This window comes from Bos javanicus, chromosome 25 (genome assembly GCF_032452875.1).
Source record: "Bos javanicus breed banteng chromosome 25, ARS-OSU_banteng_1.0, whole genome shotgun sequence".
Lineage (NCBI taxonomy): Eukaryota > Metazoa > Chordata > Mammalia > Artiodactyla > Bovidae > Bos > Bos javanicus.
In genome coordinates this window covers 27922679-27946516 of record NC_083892.1, presented here as the reverse complement: position 1 = coordinate 27946516, position 23838 = coordinate 27922679, and the positions used below count along the sequence as shown (strand labels likewise).

Here is a 23838-nt window from a genome sequence, read left to right as displayed (position 1 = left end):
ACTTGCCTACCAGTGGAAAGTGTGTGTGTGCAGGGGAGGGTATATGACAAGAGACCACGCTGGTGAGTGCGTGAGGTTAAACAGGGTCTTGTGGTCCTACTAAGAAATGCAGATATCCTCTAAGCACAACAGAAAAGCAAGGAAGGATTTTTACACAGAGAGTGATTTGATCTAATATTTTAATTCACTTTGGCTGCTGTGTGGAAACATAATGGAGGGGGCAGGGCAAGTGTGAAAACCAAAGGCTATTGTTTAATCCGAACCAGAGAAGACTGACAACAAAATTAGCAGCGGGGACAGTGAAAAGTTACTGCGATCAAAATTCATTCTAAAGTTGGAGATGACCGGAGTGGCTGATGGACTAGATTTAGCGGTGAGGAAACAGGGGTCAATTTCTGGTCAAGGCAAGTATACGGCTAAGAGAGAAGGGCTAGAAATACATTCTAGGGAATCATTTTCATATAGATGGGTAAAATGACCAGGGGAGAGAGTATGGCAAGTAAGGGTCCCAGGACTGAGCCCTAAAATGCTTCAACATTTAGAAGCCAAGCAAGGAAGGGGGTTCCAGGAAAGCAGACAGAGAAGTAGTCCTTGAGGCAGGAAGAAATCCAGAAGAGCATGTCACAAAGCCAAGAGTTTCTGTATCAATTACTGCCAAGGGATGGAGAGAAAGCTGAGGTCAGAAAATCAACTTCTGGGCTTGACAAGATAGGTAAATCTACATAAGACCCATTTCTGCAGACCAGTGAGGATGGAAACTCAAAGAATGACGGAAAGAAATAAAGAGTAAACGACACTTCTAAGAAGTTTTCTGGTGAAAGGAAGCAGAAAAGGAGCCACAGGTAGACAGGATGTGGGGACGGACAAGGAATTTTTTTCTACTCAGCAATTTTTACCTTTATTCATATGCATACCAAGTGTTAAGTTGGAAAACTCAGTGGCCACAGGACTGGAAAAGGTCAGTTTTCATTCCAATCCCAAAGAAGGGCAATGCCAAAGAATGTTCAAACTACTGCACAATTATACTCATTTTACATGCTAGCAAAGTAATGCTCAAAATTCTCCTTCAACAGGACATGAACCCAAAACTCCCAGATGTTCAAGCTGGATTTAGAAAAGATCAAATTGCCAACATCCGCTGGATCATAGAAAAAGCAAGAGAATTTAAAAAAAAAATCTACTTCTGCTTCACTGACTATGCTAAAGCCTTTGTGTGGATCATAAACTGTGGAAAATTCTTTAAGAGGTGGGAATACCAGACCACCTTACCTGCCTCCTGAGAAACCTGTATGCAGGTCAAGAAGCAACCATTAGAACTGGACATGGAACAACAGACTGGTTCAAACTTGGGAAAGGAGCACATCAAGGTTGTATATTGTCACCCTGCTTATTTAACTTATATGCAGAGTACATCCTGAGAAATGCCAGACTGGATGAAGCACAAGCTGGAATCAAGATTGCTAGGAGAAACATCAATAAACTCAGATATGCAGACACCACCTTTATGGCAGAAAGCAAACAAGAACTGAAGAGCCTCTTCATCTGGTCCCACCACTCCACGGCCATTTTTATGGCTCTTGATATAGATGAGTCTTCAAAAGAACTGAATCAAGTTATATTATCATCAGTAGTGTATGAGAATTACTGCCCCTGCCCCCTGGTCTGGCCATACTTTTAGTATTTTTAAAAAAGTGTATGTGTGAAATGAAGTCTGTGTCGCTCACTCATAAATTACTCCAGGTCACCATCTAGCCCTTTTCACCTGTCCATGCCTGCCTTGGCTTCCCAACTGAGTCACAGCGAGGGGACCAGGACTGCCTCCATCCATTGGCAGAGTTTAGTAAGACAAGGGATCTTTTTTTAAGACAGATAAATTAAAACAGATTTGTATGCTGACAGGAAATGCTTAGTGAAGAGGGAAAAACTGATAATGGGTTGGACTAGAGTAATATATGTGCATGTTTTTTCAAGTTTCATATGAAACCCCATTAGTGGATTGCACGGAGAAGGCAATGGCACCCCACTCCAGTACTCTTGCCTGGAAAATCCCATGGATGAAGGAGTCTGATAGGCTGCAATCCATGGGGTCGCTAAGAGTTGGACATGACTGACAGACTTCACTTTCACTTTTCATTTTTCACTTTCATGCATTGGAGAAGGAAATGGCAACCCACTCCAGTGTTCTTGCCTGGAGAATCCCAGGGACGGGGGAGCCTGGTGGGCTGCCGTCTATGGGATCGCACAGAGTCGGACACGACTGAAGCGACTTAGCAGCAGCAGCAGTGGATTGCAAAATCAATTTAGTGGGTTAACATTCTATTTTAATAAAAGAGAAGAGAGTATCAGAGTGTATGGTATTGTCTTAGGAAGCTTTCATTTACATATAGCTACTGTGCTTTTTTTTAAGCCTGAAAAACACTAGTACATGTAGACATTAAACACGAGGCACAAAAACATAAAGGAAAATATAAGTATTAATCAGTGCCAAAGAAAACACAATATGCGGATGACTATAAGTTAACGTAAAGGAAATCAACCCTGAATATTCATTGGAAGGACTGATGCTGAAGCTAACGCTCCAATACTTCGGCCACCTGATGTGAAGAACCGACTCTTTCAAAAAGACCTGGATACTGAAAAAGACTGAAGGCAGGAGAAGGGGACACAGAGGACGAAGTGGTAGGATAGCATCACCGACTCAATGGACATGAGTTTGAGCAAACGCCGGGAGATGGTGATGGGCAGGGAAACCTGGCGTGCTGCAGTCCACTGCGTTGCAAAAGAGTCGGATACGACCGAGCGACTAAACAACAAAGTAAGTTGTCGACCATGGAAAAATTCATTACACAATAGGCGCAAAAACTTCCATTTGCACGAGGAACAATGAGCAGACACGGAAAAGGCTGTGCGGAGTTAAAATTGTTAGAATGGCTTTTACCCTCCACACACACACACACACACACACAAACACGGCTAAATACACAAACTTCCCATCAAACTCGGAGAGCACTTCTTCTGACTAAGGCCTCCCCAGGAGCCCACGGCCCCTAAACAAAGCTCCACCCCAGGATTTACCCATCTTTCCTCCTGGTACCTCTAGGCTGGACCCAGGGCTTTCTACCTCAGTCCCGGTTCCGACACTGAGCCTAGCTCCCCACGGTGACCCCTGCAAAAAGAGTGAGTGGATGAGGGAGGGAACAGGCACTTAAAGGCAGCTGGGCCAACTTGCACGCCGCCCCGCGACCTGGGTACGCGGTGGGAGTGGGCGCGAAGGTCAGCGGGCCAGAGCGGGAGCCCCTTCCTTCCAGCGCGCCGCGACGAGAGGTCGCCCCAGGCCCCCGTCTGCCGGCTCCCAGGGCCGAGACGTCCCGAGCTGTGAGCGTCGGCCCAAAGCCCGCTACACGCCCGCGAACCACTTACACTTCCATGTCGCCTCCGCCTCTTCTCCTCGGGTCACCAGCACACGCCGAGCTCCAGGCCGAGAAGCTGCGGCTCCCGGCTCCGCGCCGCACGCCCCAGAGCCGGCTCCGCGCGCCGCGATGCACGCCGGGATCGCCGCGATGCACGCCGGGAGCCTGGAGGACGCCCGGGGGCCGCGAGCGGGACGGGCCCTTCTGGCCATTTGAACCCCTATGCTCTTCGCCTGTCTCGGAATCAGAATGTTCAGCGTTTGCGAGAACATTAAGCTCACGTTTTCGTTGTCTAGGTTGTATAGAAGTAGTATTAACTTACATTAGTAAGTTTCCAAAGACATAATCGGATTAGCAGGTCTTTGCGGCGTTAAAGACCCCTCAGATATTAGCGATGGCTAGTGGCGAGGCGGCCCGGAGCTCTATTTCAGGACCTGGGTGCTGGGTACGCGGTGTGTTCCGTTCCGTTTCTGAAAATCCATTGAGCTCCATGCATAGGTGCACTTTTCTGTATGTGTGTTATACTTGAATAACACGTTCTAAAAGGTGGGGGGAAAAAAAAAACAAAAAACCTCAGCCTCCTTCCATTTCCCATTCATCGGCGTTACTTAGTAGGGAAGTGTAAAGAACCTTAATGAGAAGCACAGTCTCTGACCTTTCGGCCTTTCTAGAAAGTTGCCCAAAGGGAATTATCAGATACTTGAAGAAAGATCGCTGTGTAATGATAATGTTGCTGAGATAGAGCGTAAATGCTCAGCAATGAGGAATTGATCAATCTTGTTTCATCCATACAGTATAATATATGTAACATGAGAAATCATGTAGCATAATTTATATGCTGGGGAAATGCTCAAGATAGGATTTTTAAAAGATGGAAAATGATGTGGTATGACTAGTAATTTAAGGAAAAATAAGCATGGGGAAAAAATATCTAAGAGTATTGGCGCTGCTGCTGCTGCTGCTAAGTCACGTCAGTCGTGTTCGACTCTGTGCGACCCCATAGACGGCAGCCCACCAGGCTCCCCTGTCCCTGGGATTCTCCAGGCAAGAACACTGGAGTGGGTTGCCATTTCCTTCTCCAATGCAGCGAAGTGAAAAGTGAAAGTGAAGTCGCTCAGTCGTGTCCGACTTTTAGCGACCCCATGGACTGCAGCCTACCAGGCTCCTTCATCCATGGGATTTTCCAGGCAAGAGTACTGGAGTGGGGTGCCATTGCCTTCTCCGGTATTGGCGCTAGAACCACCTAATCTACTAAGTTTTGTGTTCTTACAAAAAGACATCAACAGAACCGTCAGTGTCTTGTCTTCTGGATTTTTGGTATGTTTGAAATATTCCTTTAAGACTGGAAGGAAATATGCCAAAAATGAGAATGACAGGTGTCTTTTGTTTTTTTAAGATGCTATCTTTTAAAATTTTTATTTATTCATTCATTTGGCTTCTCTGGGTGTTTGTTGCGACATGCGGGATCTAGTTTCCAAACTAGGGATGGAACAAGAGCCCTCTGCACCGGGAACATGGAGTTTTAGCCACTGGACCACCAGGGAAGTTTGCGGTTGGTGTCTTTAGACAATGAGTCAATTTTTTCCCACTTTTTTTATAGCTATAGCAGTTATCATTTACTAAACATTCTCTTTGCAAGGTTCTTGATAAGTGCTTTACTATTCCATGATTTTAACAGTTAACAGTGCAGGCTTTGCAGGCAGCCTGTGATTCTATTTACCTCCATCACTTTCTTAGGGGCCATTTAACCTTGGGAGTTTACTTAACTTCTCCTAACCTTAATTCCCTAATGTATAAATTATGGATCTGTTAGATATCTAAAGTGCCTAGCACATACTAAGTGCTCAACAAATAATAATTACTGACAGTACAGTCATGACACTCTATTCGGTAGTTTCCTTTGTTATCCAAATTTTACTACTGAGGAAACTTGAGCCAAGCTTGGTGAGATTATAATTTACCCAGAGTCACTCATCTAGGCCTGTAGGGATTTAAACCCAGGCAAATCTGAACAAATACATGAAGTGTATTAAATTGTTAATAGTGATTAATGACTGGATAAATGCAACATGCAGTATTAATACAATGGAATACTATTTAGCAATAAAAAGGAATGGAGTACTTATACATGCTACAACATGAAAGACCCTCAAATACATGCTAAGTGAAAGAAGCCAGACACAAAAGACAGCATATTATATGATTCCATTTATACGATATGTCCAAGAATAGGCAAAAAGAAAAAAAAAACAACCTTTAGAGAGGAAGTGGATTAGTAGTTGCTGCTTAGGGTTGGGAGCGGGTAGAGGTGGTGATGGGAAGCTGATGGGTACTGAGTTACTTTGGAGAGATACAAAAATGTCCTAAAATTAGATTGTGATAATGGTTGCACATTCCTGTGAATTTACCAAAAAAACAATGAAGTGTACACTTTAAATAGGTGAATTGTAAGATATTTGGATTATATATCAATAAAGTTATTAAAATGGTTTTTACCGGTATTTGCCTGTGACACCTGCATTGGAAGGGAAGTGAGGGGAATTTTTAACATTTAACTTTACACATTTGCAATTTTTTAAATGTTTTTCAATATACATGTTATTTTATTTTATTTTTTTACATGTTATTTTAAAACTACAAAATAGAAAAAAAAAATTTTTGGCCAAGCCACATGGCTTGCAGAATCTTAGTTCCCTGACTGAAGGTTGAACCCAGGGCCACAGCAGTGAAAGCACCAAGTCCTAACCACTGGACCACCAGGGAACTCCCTACAAAAGTATTTTTAAAACAATTAATTTACTTTAAAAATCAACAAGTAAATAAAATGCCAACCCAAACCCAGATGGCCTAATTCATGTGGAGATTCCCCTTTGTGTTATTCACTCAACAAACATGTACTGATGGCTCACTGGGTGGTGATGATACATATATGAATAATACACACCTCCTGCCCTGGCTGGCTGCCAGCCTAGTTGTGAACGAGCTCTGGACATCAATAACTACAATCCCCTGTGTTTAGACGCTATGGAACAGAGGAGGGGATGACTAATGAGGTGGAGAGGCGTCCCAAAGCCAGGGGTGTTTGAACTGGGCGCAGGGAAGAACACACAAGGTCAAGGCTTCAAGGATGGGCTGCCACAGAAGAGGTGAGTACTTCTGAGGGCCCCATGATAAGATGGCTAAACTTGTTTCTCTGACAGATGCTCCCCTAAGACTTTTCAGGCCATATGCAGCCACCCAATCTATCCCATGGGGACAGCCAAGTAGTCAGGAGAGAGGCCCAACCCCAAGGGAAGGCTGCCCACAAGGAGCCTGCATAAAAAGGTAACCCAGGCCACATAGCTGAAATTCCTGCCTGGCCTGTCCCCACTCAGAGCCCCCCTGCAACTTTCCTAACTTGAGACTGCCTGTGGAGTCTCTGTTGTTCCCCTCCAAAGCACATTATCCTAGAAAATAGTTTTGTTTTTTTTTCTTAACAGCTAATTTTTTAGGCAGAGGTATTAAGTACTGGATATACAAAGGGCTAGAACAAGAGCAAAGATTCATGTATGTCCTCCAAGGAGAAATATCCTGTTGAACATTAAAGCATTCAGGTTTAGAGCTCAGAAAAAAATCACAGAGCTTTTGAAGGTTTAAGTAGAAATTGAAGCCTTTAAAATGAAGTCACCCAGGGAGAGTCTAGAATACTAAGATTTGCTTGGTGCTTACAAGCTGCCAGAGAGCTGATCTTTGCCTTTCACAATTGTACACTCATCGAATCCTCACCAAATCTCCTTCAGGATATGTACCAGGCGTGGTGTTAGCATGGTCTCATTCACTTCTCTCAGGAGTTCTCAGAATTAAGCACTATGATCAGCCCGAGTCACAGAGAGGACAGTGAAGCTCACAGAGTGGTCAAGAAGTGTCCAAGCCAGGGTTCTCACTCTTATCTGGTCAACTCCAACCTCGCCTGTCTTCTGCCAACATTAAGGATTTCTCCCTGTTCTACACTAAATTCTTCCTAGACCCTTTTGCTGTACCAATGTGGACATTTCAGGGGACAGAGACCAGACAAAGTTTCCAGTCTCCCAAGGAAGGTAAATTCCATACAGCACTCAGGTCTCAGCTGAAAATGGGTATGATTCATTGTCTGAACAGTCCTGGACCGCCAAGCTGGCAAAGAAAATGAACACAGATTTGCTTGGAGTCAAGGCTCCCCAGATGGATGTTCTTGCTGCCTGCACAGAACACTGGCTTTGTGGTCGTACTCCTGAAGGTCATTCTCAGCTCTGCTACTTCCTAGCTGGGTGTTTTGGGACTCCCAGCTTCAGTATTCTCATCAGCAGAATGGGAATAATTATAGCATTGACCACAGAGGGTGGTTGTGAGGATATAAGTACATAATCGCTATATAATATGTTCAGCATAGATAGAGCCTGGCACACAATTAGAAGTCAAGAAGTATTAGTTATCATTGTCATTTTGTTTGTTGTTCTATTTATATACTGGAAATGCCTCCGGCTATCTCCAAATTTCTTCCTTAACCTTTTCTTCCCTCAGGCAGGAGCCAGAGCTTTGGATTTCTGAAGATGCTCAGGAGATGTGATGATGTAAGAATGTTTCCTTTCCCTCCCAGTCTCCCTCTTTTCCTGGGAGCATACAGGAGCCCAGAGCTAGACATCTGCATCAGTGGGGAGTCTTTCCAACACTGGCTCCAATATTGATGGATGAAAGGGAGTAGCAAGACAGGGAGGGAACGGTTTTCCAGGCATAGGGAAGAGCATTTAGGAAACCTTGCAACAGCTTTATGAATTCTAGGAACTCCAAGTAATCCCACACTTGAGTGAGGGCTAAAAATATTCAACCCACGAGGTATTCCAGCTATTGGTCCAAACCTTCTCAGTTGACTTTCAAGGCCGTTTTACAAACTTGTCCCAACCTACTTCCTACTTCTCCTCCCCACCGCCATCCTCAAGCCCCTGACCCTTTGTTATAGCCACTCTAATGGTTTCCTATTCTCCAAGCAGGTCTTTCACTTTCCCGCCTCTGGCCTCCCGAACCTTGCCCAGGCTGCCCATCCCCTAAAGGGAATGTTCTAACCCCTCCCCTTTTCGCTGAGCTAACGACTCAAAGAACAGGAATTTGAGCAAACTCCGGAGATAGTGGAGGCAGAGGAGTGTTGCAGTCCATGGGGTCCCAAAGAGTCGGACTTGGCGACTGAACAACAAACCCTCATCTTCCAAGACCCAACTCAGGGGACATCTCCCCCAGAATGTAGAATTTCCAGAGCAGAAATTCGAGACTCCTTAATCCCTAGAACCTGGGCTATCATTTCTGCTGAATAATTAATCATGTCAAGAAAATCTTTCCTGAATACTCCAAGATAAACGCCCCACTCTGCGCTGTCCTCTGTGTCCCGCTGCACACCTTGTCTATGCTTTGTTATGAACTTCTTGAGGCAAGCATCATTTCTTTTTCTTCAGTGTCTAATAAACTGTACCTACCACATAGGCGGTATCGAGTACGAGTTTGTTGAATGAATGAAGAATCGGGCGTGGCTTTTCACCTTTCATGTCCTGTGAGCCCGCCAGGTGCGGCCCAGAGTCTTTACCTCTACCCCTTTCCCGGGTCTCCAGGGCCCGGAACAGTCTGCAGCCTTGAGCACTGTCGCCCAGGCACCACCCTTCCAGTCCCTTACCCTCTCACTGGGGCCGCTAAAGCTCAAATCCGCTCCGGAGACGGCTCCGCCACAACCAGGATTGGAGGGGGGAGGCAACGCCCACCTGGAGAGGCCGCCTGGGATTGGTGTGTCCACCGACTGGAGGCGGGGACAGCGCCGAGCCGCTGCTGACGATTTCCCAGCCAGAAAAGCCCAGCCCAGCGGCTGGGCAAGAGACTCGCGGCGCTGTCAGGCGGCGTAAGTGTTCGGCTGCCGGACTGGCAGGACGGGCGGGAGCGGAGGACGCAGACGACCCGGGAGAGCGCGCTGGGCGCTGCCCATGTCCGCCTCCTCCACCGACTGCCCTCCGACAGGCGCGGTGCCCCAACCCGGTGTCGGACCCGCCCGGGGGACCCCGCCCGGTTGCCTAGGAGGTCGTCAGTCCCGCCTTGTTTTTTAGACCCGGAGGACCTAGGCTCCCGGAGGACAAGGAACCGCCCAACATGGCATCGGAGGTGAGAGGGACCTCGGGGACGCTCGTCCTCCAAGCCTCCAAATGGGGACGAGGGGCTCCCTGGCTGGGAGCCAGCCGGGGCGTGACCTGCGCCTGTCGCCCTGGGGTACTGTCCTCTTTGGCTCCAAGCAGGCTCCCTGGCGCACCTGCCAGAGCCCGGAAGATAATTTTGTCCCTTCTTTCCTGTGTCCCCACCACCATCTGCTCTTCCGCGTCCCTCACCCCTCCCCAGCCTGTGTGGCAAACCCACCAACCCGCACTCCTGGGGAAAGCAGCTCTGACCTCACCTGACCTGACAGCGCTCTCGGCCTGGCGGGGAAAGGTGCCTCCCACTCACTCAGCCTCCCAACCTGTTCATTCCTTTCTTCCCTCCCACTCACCCCCTACCCCCACCCCACCCCTCCCCATCCTGTGCCCCTCCCCTGCCTTAGCAGTTGTCCCTGTGATTCTTGTGTTTGTTAAGAGCCAGGAGGCAGGGAATCGTGCCTTGTGGCTCCAGGACCTGGTGGCTTCCTGTCCCACTGGCCCCTCCCCCTCAGAGCCAGAGGACTCCTGGGTTCTCTCCCTGACCGAGTGGCAGGAGTCTGAGGCACAGATCCCTTTTCTTGGGCCTCGATTTACCTGGCTGATGGGGAGAATATTAGCTGTCTGCCTCCTCTGTGAGGTACCGGATGGTGAGGTCATTGCTTTGAAACTTTCAGGTAAAAGGGCTGTTTGCTTGATGCCGAGAAGGGAACCCTGGGCCTGGGAATCACAAGGTGTGGGTTCCAGACCCCTCTGGCACCCATTAGCTGGCAAGTCACTTCCTCTTGGGCCTCAGTTTGTTTACTGAATAAATGGGTTAAGACTGTCTGCTCTGCTAGCTTCTGGGTCATGGCAGAGGGCCTGTGGCAGGGCCTGGGCTTTGCAGCCAAACAGACTTGGTTTCTGAAGCAGTCATTCAACCTCCCTGAGCATATTTCCTCATTTGTAAAATAGGGGTAACCTCATAGAGGGTATAACGGCATCTGGAAATGCCTAGCACAGGGCCAAGCAATAGTAGGTGTTAATAAATCATGGCTAATGACATTAAGAGGGATAACACAGGTGTTTCCTGTGTGTGTTCTAAATTGACTATTGCTGGGAAATCCCTAGCGGTCCAGTGGTTAGGACTCCTGGCTTTCACCACTGAGGGCTAGGGTTCAATCCCTGGTTGAGGGAAATAAGATCCCACTACCTGCATGCATGGCAAAATTGAAAAAAAAAAAAAAATAGCTATTGCTCTTTTCTCTCAGCCAATCAATGTCCCTCCCCCCTCACCCCTCACATCTTTCTGGCCCAGTTATGCCCTGGTTCCTAGCCGTGCCCTCTGCTGCCACCTCGCCCCTCCCTTGGTGTACATGTGGTAGCATCTCACTCTGACATCCCCCTGGAGTCCTTTTAAGCCTGCCAGCGGCATAGGAGCTTGGACCCAAGCTCCACTGCAGAATGGACTGCCTTCAGGAGTCCAGGGCGCTGGGCGACCTCTGCTTGCCCCAGGCTGTCCTGTGGGTTGGCACTAATTGGTCTGGCTACAGCCCCAGTTGTTAAATAGCTGTTATTACTAACAACCCATGAAGGGAGTCCAGGGGCCTGCTGGGGGAGGGGATGCCAGGTGATGCCTTGCTGAAGGCCTGGCTCTGCATCCTGACTGGCTGGCCGAGGCCCTCGGGCCCCAGTCGTCAGGACCAGGGCCCCACGTGGTGCTTTGCTGGAGATCTGGGCTTGGCGGGGCAGCATGAGGGCGAGGGGCGGGTCCAGCTCACAGGGAGGGCAGAGACTGCATCTGCAGGGCAGAGTCCACTGGCAGCTGAGGTTGCTGGGCACTGAAGTGTCAGCTCCCAGCCTGGGGTGGTGGTGGAGAGCCCAGGGGGACATGCAGAAAACAGGAGTGGAGCTAATGCACACCCTGACCCCTGGTAGTCCTCGGCCCCTCCCTGAATAATATCTAGAATTTACTGAGTACCAGGCACTGTGCTGTATATGCAATTAGCTTAATCTAACTGAATACTCACAACAACCCCACCAGATAAATACTATTCTTATTCCTTTTGTGTAGAGGGGCAACCCTGAGATTAGAGAGGTTATATAAAGGCCTATGGTTAGGTGGCTAAGAGAAGTCTGGGACATTGCAGGGGGACAGAGGAGAACTTATGTCCTCAGTGCCCCATGATGGGAAAGAACCCTAACTTCAGTGTCCAGTCAGGTTCCCATATTCACTCCCTGACCGACTCTGGGAAAGCTCCTGACCCTCTCTGAGCCTCAGTTTCCTTATCTGTCCAGTGAGAATAACCCTACCCACTGGCTCCCACTGCCATCAGACTGGGTAACTCTCCTGAGGGCTCTTTGTGGGAGGCATTGTTCTCAAGGGGGGAGGAGATTAATTGCTTCTGCCCTTCTGGCCAGAGCGGGAAGCTATGGGGTGGCCGGTTTGTGGGCACAGTGGACCCCATCATGGAAAAGTTCAACTCGTCCATCACGTACGACCGGCACCTCTGGGAGGCGGACGTGCAGGGCAGCAAAGCCTACAGCCGGGGCCTGGAGAAGGCAGGACTCCTCACCAAAGCCGAGATGGACCAGATACTCCATGGCCTGGACAAGGTACTCTCCACACCCCCAGGCCCACCCCAGAGCATGCCCCTCACCCCTTGCTGTGGACGCAGGCTTTCACCAAATCCCCAAGTACAGGCTGCAGTAACATCCCCAGATGACAGGCTTGGGATCTCCCCTCGTAGTGATCAGATGCCTAGAGAGGTGCCCTTCAACCATGTGCAGCGCTGACCATCTCTCTTCATCCCTCAATGCCCCTGTGATCCTGTGGCTCCTGAGAAAGGTGCTCTGGACCTGAGATGCTCGCAAGGGCGGAATGCTGCCAGGACTCAGCTGCCAATGCCTGCCCTCCTGACCCCCTGTGTTGCTGCCATCTCTGCAGGTAGCTGAGGAGTGGGCTCAGGGCACCTTCAAACTAAACCCCAATGATGAGGACATCCATACGGCCAACGAGCGGCGTCTGAAGGTGTGACACCCACTGCCTCATCCCCTACCCCTCCCCTCTCTGCCTTGCCTGGGGCCACTTGAGCATAAGCACCACCATTCTGTTCACTTCATCACTGGGACCTCAGAGCAGGAGGCAGCAGCAGAGATGGCAGAGATTAGGCAGATCCAGGGGACCCCAGGGCAGGGAGGGAGAGTCACAGGCCAGGGAGGAAGTGGAACTGCCTGAGCTGACCCCACAGGGCTGTGAGCAGGCAGACCCCAACTGCATGCCTCTCTCCACCCCCAGGAGCTCATTGGTGAAACCGCGGGGAAGCTGCACACGGGACGAAGTCGGAACGACCAGGTGCCGCCACCTCCCTGCCCCGCACTGGGGGCCTTCCTAACCTTGGGGGGTCCAGGGAGCAGAGTTAGGGCTGAGTCCCTGAGTGCCAGCTCCTCCTCCCCCCAGGTGGTCACTGACCTCAGGCTGTGGATGCGGCAGAATTGCTCCATGCTCTCAGCCCTCCTCTGCGAACTCATCAGAACCATGGTGGATCGGGCAGAGGCGTGAGTCCCGGGGTCACCAGGTGGCAGAGAGGGCCAGGAGGGCAGCCAAGGTCTCTGCTCCCCTGAGACAGGCACCCTGAATGCCAGACCTAAGTGGCAGGGTGAAGAGGGCAGGGGGGCCAGGCTCTGGGGTACTGGGAGCCCCAGAACTCCTGGGCCGAGTGAGGCAGAGCAGCCAGCAGTGGGCCATTTCTTTCAGCATCGCCTACCCACAGCTGGCCCAGCTTGACACGCAGGGGAGCTCACCCTTTGTGGATTCACAAGCTGGAGGCTAAGGCACCAGGCAGGTGCCCTGAAGCCTGAGGAAGGGGCTGGTTTGCTGGGGCTGCCAGAGAGTCCCTTCTCAGCTGCCTGCATCTCAGGTCACCCATCGCTGCCCAGCACCACAGGCAAAGGAGAGAGCTGAGGGCTGTCTCCCACTGACCTCATCCCAAAGCTCTGTGACATGACTGCTGAGAAGAGTCTACTTGTGTCAGAGACGGGGTTGAGCCTTCCTTGTCCCAACTCCCAGTAACCCCAGTTTCACTGACTTCACAACTAGGGGAAAACAAGGGCCCAGAAATGTCATCCTGTGGGAGACAGGTGTTGGGAGAATAGGGAGTGAGTGCTAATGAGTAAGGGTTTCTCTCTTGGGGTGATGGTACACTTTAAATGGGTGATTGGTATATTAATTATATATCAATAAAGTCATTAATATTAACAAACCAGAACCATCACCCACAGCATCTCTGCTACTGTGTAGCCTACGCTAAAATGTTCCCAGCTTTTCTGGGCTCCTCCAGGGCTCCTCTCATGCTCACAAACTCAGCCTTTCAGTGCCAGTGGTACCGGCCGTGCACCTTCCTCCCTGCCCTGGCTCCTGCCCAGATCTGCTGCCAAGGTGCAGAGGCGGGAGCTGAAGGTGTAATCTACATCAGGTCCTACACTCACCCCCTGAAGGCCCCACAGCCACGGCCCAGCACACTGCCTGCTTCCCAACCTTCGCTGACACCATGTATTGTCTTCAGGAGGTCACTTGGTCCCTCAAACAGGCAGATCCTTGGCAAGCCTGCCCTGCTGTTCCCAAGAGGGCCCCAGGCCTACAGGGTCCCAAGTGTGACAGGCAGGCCTCACCTGAATCTTGAGAGCCCCTCACACACCCTGTCCTTGCTCTTCCCCTCAGGGAACGTGATGTCCTCTTCCCAGGGTACACACACCTGCAGAGGGCTCAGCCGATCCGCTGGAGCCACTGGATCCTGAGGTCAGAGGGGTCATGATGGAGACTCGCGATGGAGGATGTGATTGGGGGCGTGGCAGAGGGGAGGGGCCAGGCCAGGCTGCCCTGACGCTCTGGCCTCCTGGCCTCCCACAGCCATGCCGTGGCTCTGACCAGAGACTCTGAAAGGCTGCTGGAGGTGCGGAAGCGGATCAACGTCCTGCCCCTGGGGAGGTGAGCAGGGCCCAGTGCTCAGAGGGTGGAGTGGGGTTCCTGCCACCTAGTTAACATGGTCCTAGGGGTTCAGCAGAAGAGGAGGAGCCAGGAAGGACAGAGGGGGACAGGAAGCCAGGCGATCAGCCTCCCTGTCCAGGGTGGGAAGGGGACCATACATGGGCCCTCAGCTCTAAGATGAGAACGAGTATGTCACAGCAAAGCCAGGGCTCCCTGGAGAGCCAGCCAGCTGTGTTTCCCCACCTGTGGGGACAGGTGTCTGGCTCCCAAGCTGACCAGGCTCTGGCCCTGGCAACCAGCACGCAGCATGCATGTGCATGTGTGTGCGGCCAGGGCCTGCCTGTGGGAGCCCTGGTCACTCAGAACCCCACCCCACTCTGCAGCGGGGCCATCGCAGGCAACCCCCTGGGTGTGGACCGGGAACTGCTCCGAGCAGGTGAGGCACCCTGCCCCTCCTTTCCTGGGAGACCATCCTCAGTACCTGCCAGGTCCCACAGACACACACCTAGAGAGGGCAGGGGTCCCGGTGAAACTCTGGTTTGTTTCTGTGGACATGAGGCTAGAGTGGCCTGGGGAGGCCATGCTAGGGGTACGTAGAGCTGGGGAGACTCAGGACTCCCACCTCCCTCCTGGGACCTGTACAAGAGACCTCCTCAACTCCTGTCCCTCCCTACTCTGCCTCCCTGAAAAGGGGTCCAGGGGGAGATGGCTGGGCAACCTGGTTCAGGGAAGGAAGAAGGCCCTTCCCAGCCCTCCAGCCCAGCCCTATTGCCTTCCCTTTCCCGCCTCACTCAGAACTGGACTTTGGGGCCATCACTCTCAACAGCATGGATGCCACCAGTGAGCGAGACTTTGTGGGTGAGTCCTGGGAGCCAAGCAGGAGATGCGGGTTTGATCCCTGGGTCAGGAAGACCCCCTGGAGGAGGAAATGGCAATCCATGCCAGGATTCTTGCCTGGGAAATCCCATGGACAGAGGAGTCTTTTGGGCTGCAGTCCATGGGGTCACAAAAGAGTCAGACACGACTTAGCAACTAAACAATAACAACCTGGGAGCCAGCCCGCCTGTCCTCCAGGGCCAGTCCCCTGCAGTTTGTGCTGCCTCTGTCCCCCCAACCCTGGTTCCTCTCCAGCTTCCTGCCACCCCCGTATGGCCCACCTGGAGCCTCTCCAGGCTGGGTGAGCAGCAAGACAGGCCTGGTGAGCAGACGGCTTGCTCTCTCTTTTCTCCCACAAGCGGAGTTCCTGTTCTGGGCTTCGCTGTGCATGACCCACCTCAGCAGGATGGCTGAGGATCTCATCCTCTATGGCACCAAGGAGTTCAGCTTCGTGCAGCTCTCAGATGCCTACAGGTGAGGCTGCGCCCACCCTCGCCTAGCCCTGCAGCCCCCGGAAGGGCTTGATTCCTCCCCACCCCCACCCTGGGCAGAGCTGCCCAGCAGACCAGCCAAGTGGCGCAGGAGCCCCTTCAGCCCCAACATCTGTGTCTCCAGCACCGGAAGCAGTCTGATGCCCCAGAAGAAAAACCCAGACAGCCTGGAGCTGATCCGGAGCAAGGCGGGGCGAGTGTTTGGGCGGGTGAGCCAGGCAGGGAAGGGGGCACAGCCTCAGGGCTGACCCAAGGGTCCAGAGGGAACATCCTGGACAAGCTCCGAAGTCCTCCCTTTCCCCGCAGTGTGCTGGGCTCCTGATGACACTCAAGGGACTTCCGAGCACCTACAACAAGGACTTACAGGTTGGGGACCCGCCTGTTCTACCTCACACACCAGTTCTTGGGGTCTTGGCTCATCTGGGCAGGGGCCCCACAGAATTGCCACCTTCCATCATGTACACCCAGCCCTTGACCACCCTGAGAGCTCTCTCCTCTTCCTCAATGTGGGGTGTATGAGGTGCTGTGTGTTCCCAGTGGGAGGCAGTGGGGGTGCCTCCGTGGGGACCCAGCTCCTGGGGCCTTACTTCCTGCCACGTGTCTCCCAGGAAGACAAGGAAGCCGTGTTTGAAGTGTCCGACACCATGAGCGCTGTCCTCCAAGTGGCCACTGGTGTCATCTCTACCCTGCAGGCAAGACACACCTCTTCTCCCCGAGGCTCTCAAACTTGGGGGTGGTGTGCCAGGAGGGTGATCTTGAAAGGAGACAGGTGTGGGTGGGTCCGGAAGACCTGGGGCAGAGGGAGGGGGTATGTGCTTGGTCCTGCCCTGGGAACAGTGAAGAGACACAGTTAAGCTGCTGCAGGAGAATGGAAGTGGGTTAGATCCAAGGAGCCCCCTCAACTGGCCTGACCAGATTTCTTTTTTAAACGCTTACTGTGGGAGAATTCAATATACAACAGTGGAGAGGATGTATGATGACCCCTGGGCTTCCCCAGTGGCACAGTGGTAAAAGAATCCGCCTGCCAATGCAGGAGACCTGGCTCCGATCCCTGGGTTGGGAAGATCCCCTGGAGGAGGAAATGGCAACCTGCTCCAGTATTCTTGCCTGGGAAATCCCATGGACAGAGGAGCCTGGCGGGCTACAGTACATGGGGTCGCAAAGAGTCAGACATGACTGAGCAGCCACACATGCACACATAATGAACCCCTACATAGTAACAGCATTCAGCTTAAACAACAGTCAGCTCACAGGCCATTCTCCATTCAACTATCTTTACCCACTACCCCGCCCACCATTGTTTTTAACCAAATCCCTGGCATATAATTTCATTTCTAAATATAGTTCAGGGTACGTCTCTAAAGTAGTGGTTCTCAAAGTGTGGTCCCGGGATTAGCAGTATCAGCATCACCTGAGAACTTGACAGACCTGCAATCCTAGGCCCCCCTGCAGACCCACTGAATCACAGGCTCTGGGATAGGCCACACGATCTATAGTCTAATCAACCCTGCAGGTGGTTCTGATGCATTCTAAAGATCAGGAGGCAGCCCTGGTAACACAGCTAACACTTGTCAATAGTTGGGAAATGGTAGCTCAAGCAGAAAGCAGGACAGGGTGGCTGAGAGGGGGTCTGTCCAAGGCAGGGGACATCCTGACTGAGCGGGGTGGGTCTGGGGCGGGCAGCTCCAGGACCCAGGGCCCCTGGATTCACTGCTGGCCTGGCCTGCTGTCCCCAGATTCACCGTGAGAACATGGGACGGGCTCTGAGTCCTGACATGCTAGCCACTGACCTCGCCTACTACCTGGTCCGAAAAGGGGTGAGTGTGGGGCAGCCAGGGTGGAGGGGCCAGGGGACAGGGATGTTCCCCAGGCCGGGGTTGGGGGGGCCATGGGGGCGCCAGCACCCCAACAGAACAAGGGGTGGAGAAAGCTGTGTCAGCACTGCCCTCCTCCCTGGCTCTCCCAGATGCCATTCCGCCAGGCCCACGAGGCCTCCGGGAAAGCCGTGTTCATGGCTGAGACCAAGGGGGTCGCCCTCAATCAGCTGTCACTGCAGGAGCTGCAGACCATCAGGTGCGTCCCCCTTCCTGTCCTCCCCCCATCTGCTGGGAGGCAAGCCCAGGCCCTCTGAGACTGGGCTGGCCAAGAGGTCCTGGCCCACCTCCGCCTTCCCCCTCAGCCCCCTGTTCTCGGGCGACGTGAGCCACGTGTGGGACTACGGACACAGCGTGGAGCAGTACGAGGCCCTGGGAGGCACCGCGCGCTCCAGCGTTGACTGGCAGATCGGCCAGCTGCGAGCTCTCCTCCGGGCACAGCAGACCGAGAGCCCTCCCCACGCCTCTCCCAAATAAAGCGGGCCCTGGAAGAGGCTGTGTGTGTTTCCTGCCCAACCTGTCTGCCTCAGTGGTGGGCTCTGACGGGTAGCGGGTCTGTTGAGCGGGCAGTAGAGGCCATCAGGGAGGTGGAAGAACCGGGTGACATAGCTAGAGTCACGGATGCTGACGGCCCAAGGGGGTCTCACCTGCACCTACCTCCTCCGCCCCGGCGCAGGCCCCGCCCCCGTCACAGCCGGGCCTCACAGTGATTTCCAGCCTTGGGTGTCTAGGCAGCACTGGCCTCCTTGGATCCGTGGTGGGACCTGACGGGCTTGGCTCACCCAGTCAGCCCCCGTCCAGCCCCCTTCCTTCTGGGGCCCTCCCTAGGCTCCCCTGCTCCCATTCTCCTCTGGGTTAACCCAACCCTTCCCTGGACCATCGGGCAGCACTGCATGGTGCCCCCTATCTTCTTAAAGGGAATGCTGTATCTGGTAGCAAAGTTGGTTATCCGGATAGTGAGTGATGCCTGGCACTAGGTGAGCTCCATGCATGGGTAAAGAACACTTTCTCCACCCTGAAGAGTAATGTACAAAATGGCAAGCACTGACCTTGAGGTGAGGCCCACAGACAGGTGGTGCCAGAGGGGTCTGCCCATGCTGTGGTCGAGGGAAAGGATGGTCACGTTGAGGCTGCAAAGAGCCTGAAGTGAGGTCTGGCACGTGGTCACTGTTCAATAACAGCGGGTCCCCAGAGCCAGCAGAGATGCAGAGACCTCTTTTATTAATACACAAATCTCACCAAAATCCTGATAATAAAACATAAATTTCAGACATTTCTTAACAACAAAGATAAGCAAGCTAAACACAAAGTATGAATAAGTCCTCCAAGTGAGTCTGGGAGCAACGAAAAGATTTTGTAAATTAAAGAACAAAAACTCTGGCCTTGGGGGACAGTACACCAAATTCCCAAAAGGGTCAAAGCTATGGGTCACAGCATCTTCTAGAGCAGTGTTTCTCAAAGCCCGGGTTCCTGACTATTATCATCATCTTCAAACTTGTTAAAAATCAAATTTTCACTCCCCACCAAGACCTGTTGTTCTTCAGTCGCTAAGTTGTGTCTCTTTTGTGACCCCATGGACTGCAGCCTGCCAGGCTTTTCTGTCCATGAGATTTCCCAGGCAAGAATACTGAAGTGGATTGCCATTTCCTTCTGCAGGGGATCTTCCTGACCCAAGGATTGAACTCACATCTCCTGCTTGGCAGGAAAGTCTTTACCACTGAGTCACCTGAGAAGTCCCTAGCAAGACCTACTGAATCATTTTGGGTGGGGTCCAGCAATCTGTTTTAACAAGTGCTTCAGGTGATCCTGATGTGTGCTCAGGTTTGAGAGGCACTGATCTTAATCTTGTTACACAAAGTTGGGGCAGACCAGCAACATCCACCTCACCTGAGGCCCGCCCTGATCTACTGATTCAGAATCTGCACTTTAACAAACTACTCAGGTGATTCCTGTACACTCTTAAGTAAGAGTCAGAAATGCTGATTTGTGGATAAACAAGAAGGGTTTATTTTATAGTACAGGAAACTATATATTTGGTAACTTGTCATATCCTTTAATGGGCTTCCCAGGTGGCTCAGTGGTAAAGAATCCACCTGCCAGTGTAGAAGATGTGGGTTTGATCCCTGGGTTGGGAAAATACTCTGTTAGAGGACATGGCAACTCACTCCAGAATTCTTGCCTGGAGAATCCCATGGATAGAGGATGCTGGTGGGCTACAGTCCATGGGGTCACAAAGAGTCCGACATGACTTAGCAACTAAACAGAAATAGTTGAATTACAGTGTTGTGTTAATTTTGTGTTAATAGTTGTGTACACTTTGTATATAGCAAAGTAACTGTACATCTATATATACAACATATATATACATTCCTTTTCATATTACTTTCCATTATGGTTTGTCTCTGGATATTGAATATAGTTTCCCATGCTGTACAGTAGGACTTTATTGTTTTATTGATTCTACATATACCAGTTTGCATCTGCTACTCCCAAAGTCTCAACCCAGACCTCTCCTACCCACTGTCCCCTTAGCAGCCATCAGTCTCTTCTCTATGTGCCTGATTCTGTTTCATAGATTCATCTGCATTGATGCATCTTTTGACTGATCTTTCTGCTTTTTTATAAGAACCCTTGTGATTACATTGGAACCACCTGAATAAACCAAGATAATCTTGTCTCAATGTCCTTAACTTAATCACATCTTCACTTTTTATCATGTTAAGTACCAGGGATTATTCAGTACCAGTTGCAAGTTCCAGGGATTATTAATCAGCTTACTACATTCTGTCTGGCTCTGAAAGATTTATGTCTGTCCCATGCAATGTGCATTCACTCCATCCCAAGATCCCCCAAAGTCTCAACTCATTACAGCATCAGCTCAAGTTCAAACTTAAGTCCCATATCTCATCATTTAAAATGGGTATGAATGAGATTTTGAGTATGACCCATCCTGGGGCAAAATTCCTCGATATCCATGAACCTGTGATTGTGGTGAGGATTAGATGAGTTCATACATAAAAATTCAAGAAATAAGAGGACTTCTGTGGTGGTCAGTGGTTAAGAATCTGCCTTCCAATGAAGGGGATGTGGGTTTGATCTCTAGCCAGGGAAGTAAGATCCCACATGCCTCAGGGGAACTACTGAGCCACAACTACTGAGCCCATGTGCTCCAACAAAAGATCCCCACATGCCTCAGTGAAGATCACCCACGCCACAAGTAAGACCCAAGGCAATCAAATAAATATATATTGAAAAAAATAGCCTTTTAAAAAATTCCAGAAATAAATTATCTGCTACTAAAATATGCCATTTCCTAAAACAGGAACAGGATAACAGTTATAGACATTTCAGTTAAAAAAGACAAAAGGGAAATTCCCTTGTGCTCCAGTGGCTAAGACTCCGTGCTCCCAATGCAGGGGACCCAGGCTCAATCCCTGGTCAGGGAACTAGATCCTAAATGCTCCAACTAAAAGATCCTTCATGCTTCAATAAGATCTAAGATTCTGCATGTTGCAACTAAGACTTGGTACAGCCAAATAAGTAAATAAATATATAGTTTTTAAAAGTCTCTGGGCTTTTCTTCAGGAAGGGAGGACAAAATAAATTTATGGGTTTGCTAATCTAATGTTCTGCTAATCTTGAAAAATACTGATTCTGATGAATTTTGGTATGAAGCAGAATTACAGTTAAACACATTTAACTTAAAAACATTGAGAGGCAAAATATCATATATTGCATAATTTATATAAAACATCCAGATTAGCTAAATCTGGAGAAAAAAAATTAGTGGTGGCTTAGGGCCGACTGGGAGGGGCAGAAGGATAGATAACTAAAAGGCACACAGGGTTTCTTTTTGAGGTGATGAAAATAATGATGGTCGTACATATACATGAATATACTAAAGTTCATACTGAGAAATTTGTATATTTCCTATTAAATCATTTCTTATTAAAAAAAGTTATATACTTTAAATGGATGAATTATGTATGTGAATTATATCTCAATAAAGACATGTTTAAAGACATTATAAATCAACTATACCACAATAAAAATTTTTAACAAACTGTTTAAAAAATAAACCCTATGATGCTCTTGGCTGAATCTACCATGAGAAGACTATTTTCAGCAACCGAACTGTCAACACTCCAGAAAACATCAAATCCCTCTGGAAGGACACACTGTCATTGGGAAGGGCCCAGAGAGATCCTGCAGACGGACAACAGCAGGCTAGAACTCAGCCTCCTGGGAAGGAATGGGAAGGGACTCGGGTTAACAGTGCGACAGAGAGGAACCAGTTCCAGCTCACACAGTCTCTAGCCCAACACAGCACGTGATCAAGGGTGTTCCACTGGGCTTCCATCACAAGACAATGTCTGTGTGTGCTCACTTCCCCATTCGAGTCCTTATTCTGGAGAGCAGGTGTCATTGAAATCTGAAATTTCTTAGATGAAAAATCTGCAGGGCTCATATGAGGCCAGGGATTGTTTAATGGGTATCTCATGCCCTGAAAGTGATTTGCATTGACCTTAAATCAGATTCATCTGCTTTGATCCAATAAGCCACACAGTTAAAAAACCAGGATATCAGGGACTTTCCTGGTGGTCCAGGCTAAGACTCCATGCTCCCAATGCAGGGGGCCCAGGTTCTATCCCTGGTCAGGGAACTAGATCCCACATGCCACAGCGAAGTTGAAAGATCCCATGTAGAATACTGACCTAAGACCTGGCACAGGCAAATAAATGAAAATAAATATTTAAAAAATAATAATAATATCAGAAAAATCTGGATGTTATCTATGAAAAAGAAACCAGTCTTCAGGCTGGCAATAAGATCTAAGACTTGTCTAGCTATGGAAACAAGAAGATGCCAAACGATTCCCAGGACCTGTTTGTGATATCTTTAAAATACAATGAAATTTGACCCTTTTTATTTATTAAAATGTTTTTTATTATTACAATTTTTTTTGGCCACACTGTGTGACATGTGGGATCTTAATTCCCAGACCAGTGATCAAACCCATGCACCATGCATGGGACGCACAGAGTCTTAATCACTGAACTGCCAGGGGAGTCCTGAAACTTATCTATTGGAAAAATAAAATAAAAGGGAAGTCTCACACATGTGCTCTGATCAGCTGAGTGTCCGGTTACTTGCTTGTTAGGCTCAAGGCTGTGACCCTCCCAACTTTAAAAAAAAAGAGCAAAATGGCTCTCTGAGGCAGCCTTAAAATAGCTGTGAAAAGAAAAGAAGCAAAAAACAAAGGAGAAAAGGAAAGATATACCCATTTGAATGGAGAGTTCCAAAGAATAGCAAGGAGAGATAAGGAAGCCTTCCTCAATGATCAGTGCAAAGAAATAGAAGAAAACAATATAATTGGAAAGACCAGAGATCTCTTCAAGAAAATTAGAGATACCAAGGGAACATTTAAAATGCTAAAATAGACTAATACCAATAAACTTATATCATGCTTATAATATTTAAAATTACAAAATTGTAGGCAAAATATATTTCATTAACCAAGCTAGAATTTAAGAGGGAAAAAAGCAAGAGTCCAATTGTCTTGAGTATATTTATAAGCAAAAAGTGTATTTTTAAGTGAGGTATATATGCAAGCATCTCAGTAAAGTCTTCCTCAGAATAAGGAAAATACTAGGGGAGCTCTTATATTCTTAGATTCAATCATTTCCTCTCTTTACTACTTTTATATTCCTGAATGTTTTAGTCATGATCTTAGAGCTTTGGTAGATTTTCCATGATGAAAGAGATTGTTTCAGTAAAATTTATCATATGCTTTTTATGTATTGAGATTATGTGATTTTTTTCTTTCATGCTATTAATGTGATGTATCATATTGACTGATGTGCATAAATTGAATCATCCCTGCATCCTGAATGTAAATTCCACTTGATTCATGGTGAATGGTCCTTTTAATATGCTGCTGACTTTGGTTTGCTGGTCTTTTTTTTTTTTTTTGGTTGCACTCGGTCTTAGTTGCAGCATGCGAGATCTTTTTAGTTGCCGCATGTGGGATCTAGTTCCCTGACC

At 49.5% G+C, this 23838-nt stretch overlaps 2 protein-coding genes and 1 long non-coding RNA gene across 3 annotated transcripts in view; 1 reads left to right on the top strand and 2 right to left on the bottom strand.

Moving 5' to 3' along the window:
• Positions 1-3721, bottom strand: part of CRCP (CGRP receptor component) — a 42470-nt gene extending 38749 nt beyond the window's left edge. Inside the window, exon 1 of the mRNA XM_061401823.1 lies at positions 3421-3721. Coding sequence (XP_061257807.1) covers positions 3421-3428 — 8 coding nt within the window. The 5' untranslated portion in view covers positions 3429-3721. The remainder of the gene's footprint in view (positions 1-3420) is intronic.
• Positions 3722-9226: 5505 nt separating this feature from the next.
• ASL (argininosuccinate lyase) lies at positions 9227-18284 on the top strand. The gene is made up of 17 exons (XM_061401820.1): positions 9227-9306; positions 9509-9563; positions 11987-12181; positions 12513-12596; positions 12864-12920; positions 13026-13123; positions 14286-14363; positions 14475-14552; positions 14936-14988; positions 15348-15410; positions 15788-15902; positions 16044-16128; positions 16226-16285; positions 16528-16611; positions 17656-17736; positions 17886-17992; positions 18099-18284. The coding sequence occupies exons 2-17, from the start codon at positions 9552-9554 to the stop codon at positions 18268-18270; spliced, it is 1422 nt and encodes a 473-aa protein (XP_061257804.1). The 5' UTR covers positions 9227-9306; positions 9509-9551; the 3' UTR covers positions 18271-18284.
• On the bottom strand, positions 11620-22422 carry LOC133238567 (uncharacterized). The gene is made up of 2 exons (XR_009733562.1): positions 18843-22422; positions 11620-16746 (listed from the first exon to the last, which is right to left on the bottom strand). It is a non-coding gene; the product is annotated as an uncharacterized LOC133238567 (long non-coding RNA).
• Positions 22423-23838: the final 1416 nt, after the last annotated feature.

What these genes read in the sequence shown, in the direction of transcription:
- ASL (XM_061401820.1), top strand. An exon ending in CCAACGAGCGGCGTCTGAAG is followed by an intron (nt 12,597 to 12,863) that starts GTGTGACACCCA and finishes CTCCACCCCCAG; the next exon opens with GAGCTCATTGGTGAAACCGC. An exon ending in AACGTCCTGCCCCTGGGGAG is followed by an intron (nt 14,553 to 14,935) that starts GTGAGCAGGGCC and finishes CCCACTCTGCAG; the next exon opens with CGGGGCCATCGCAGGCAACC.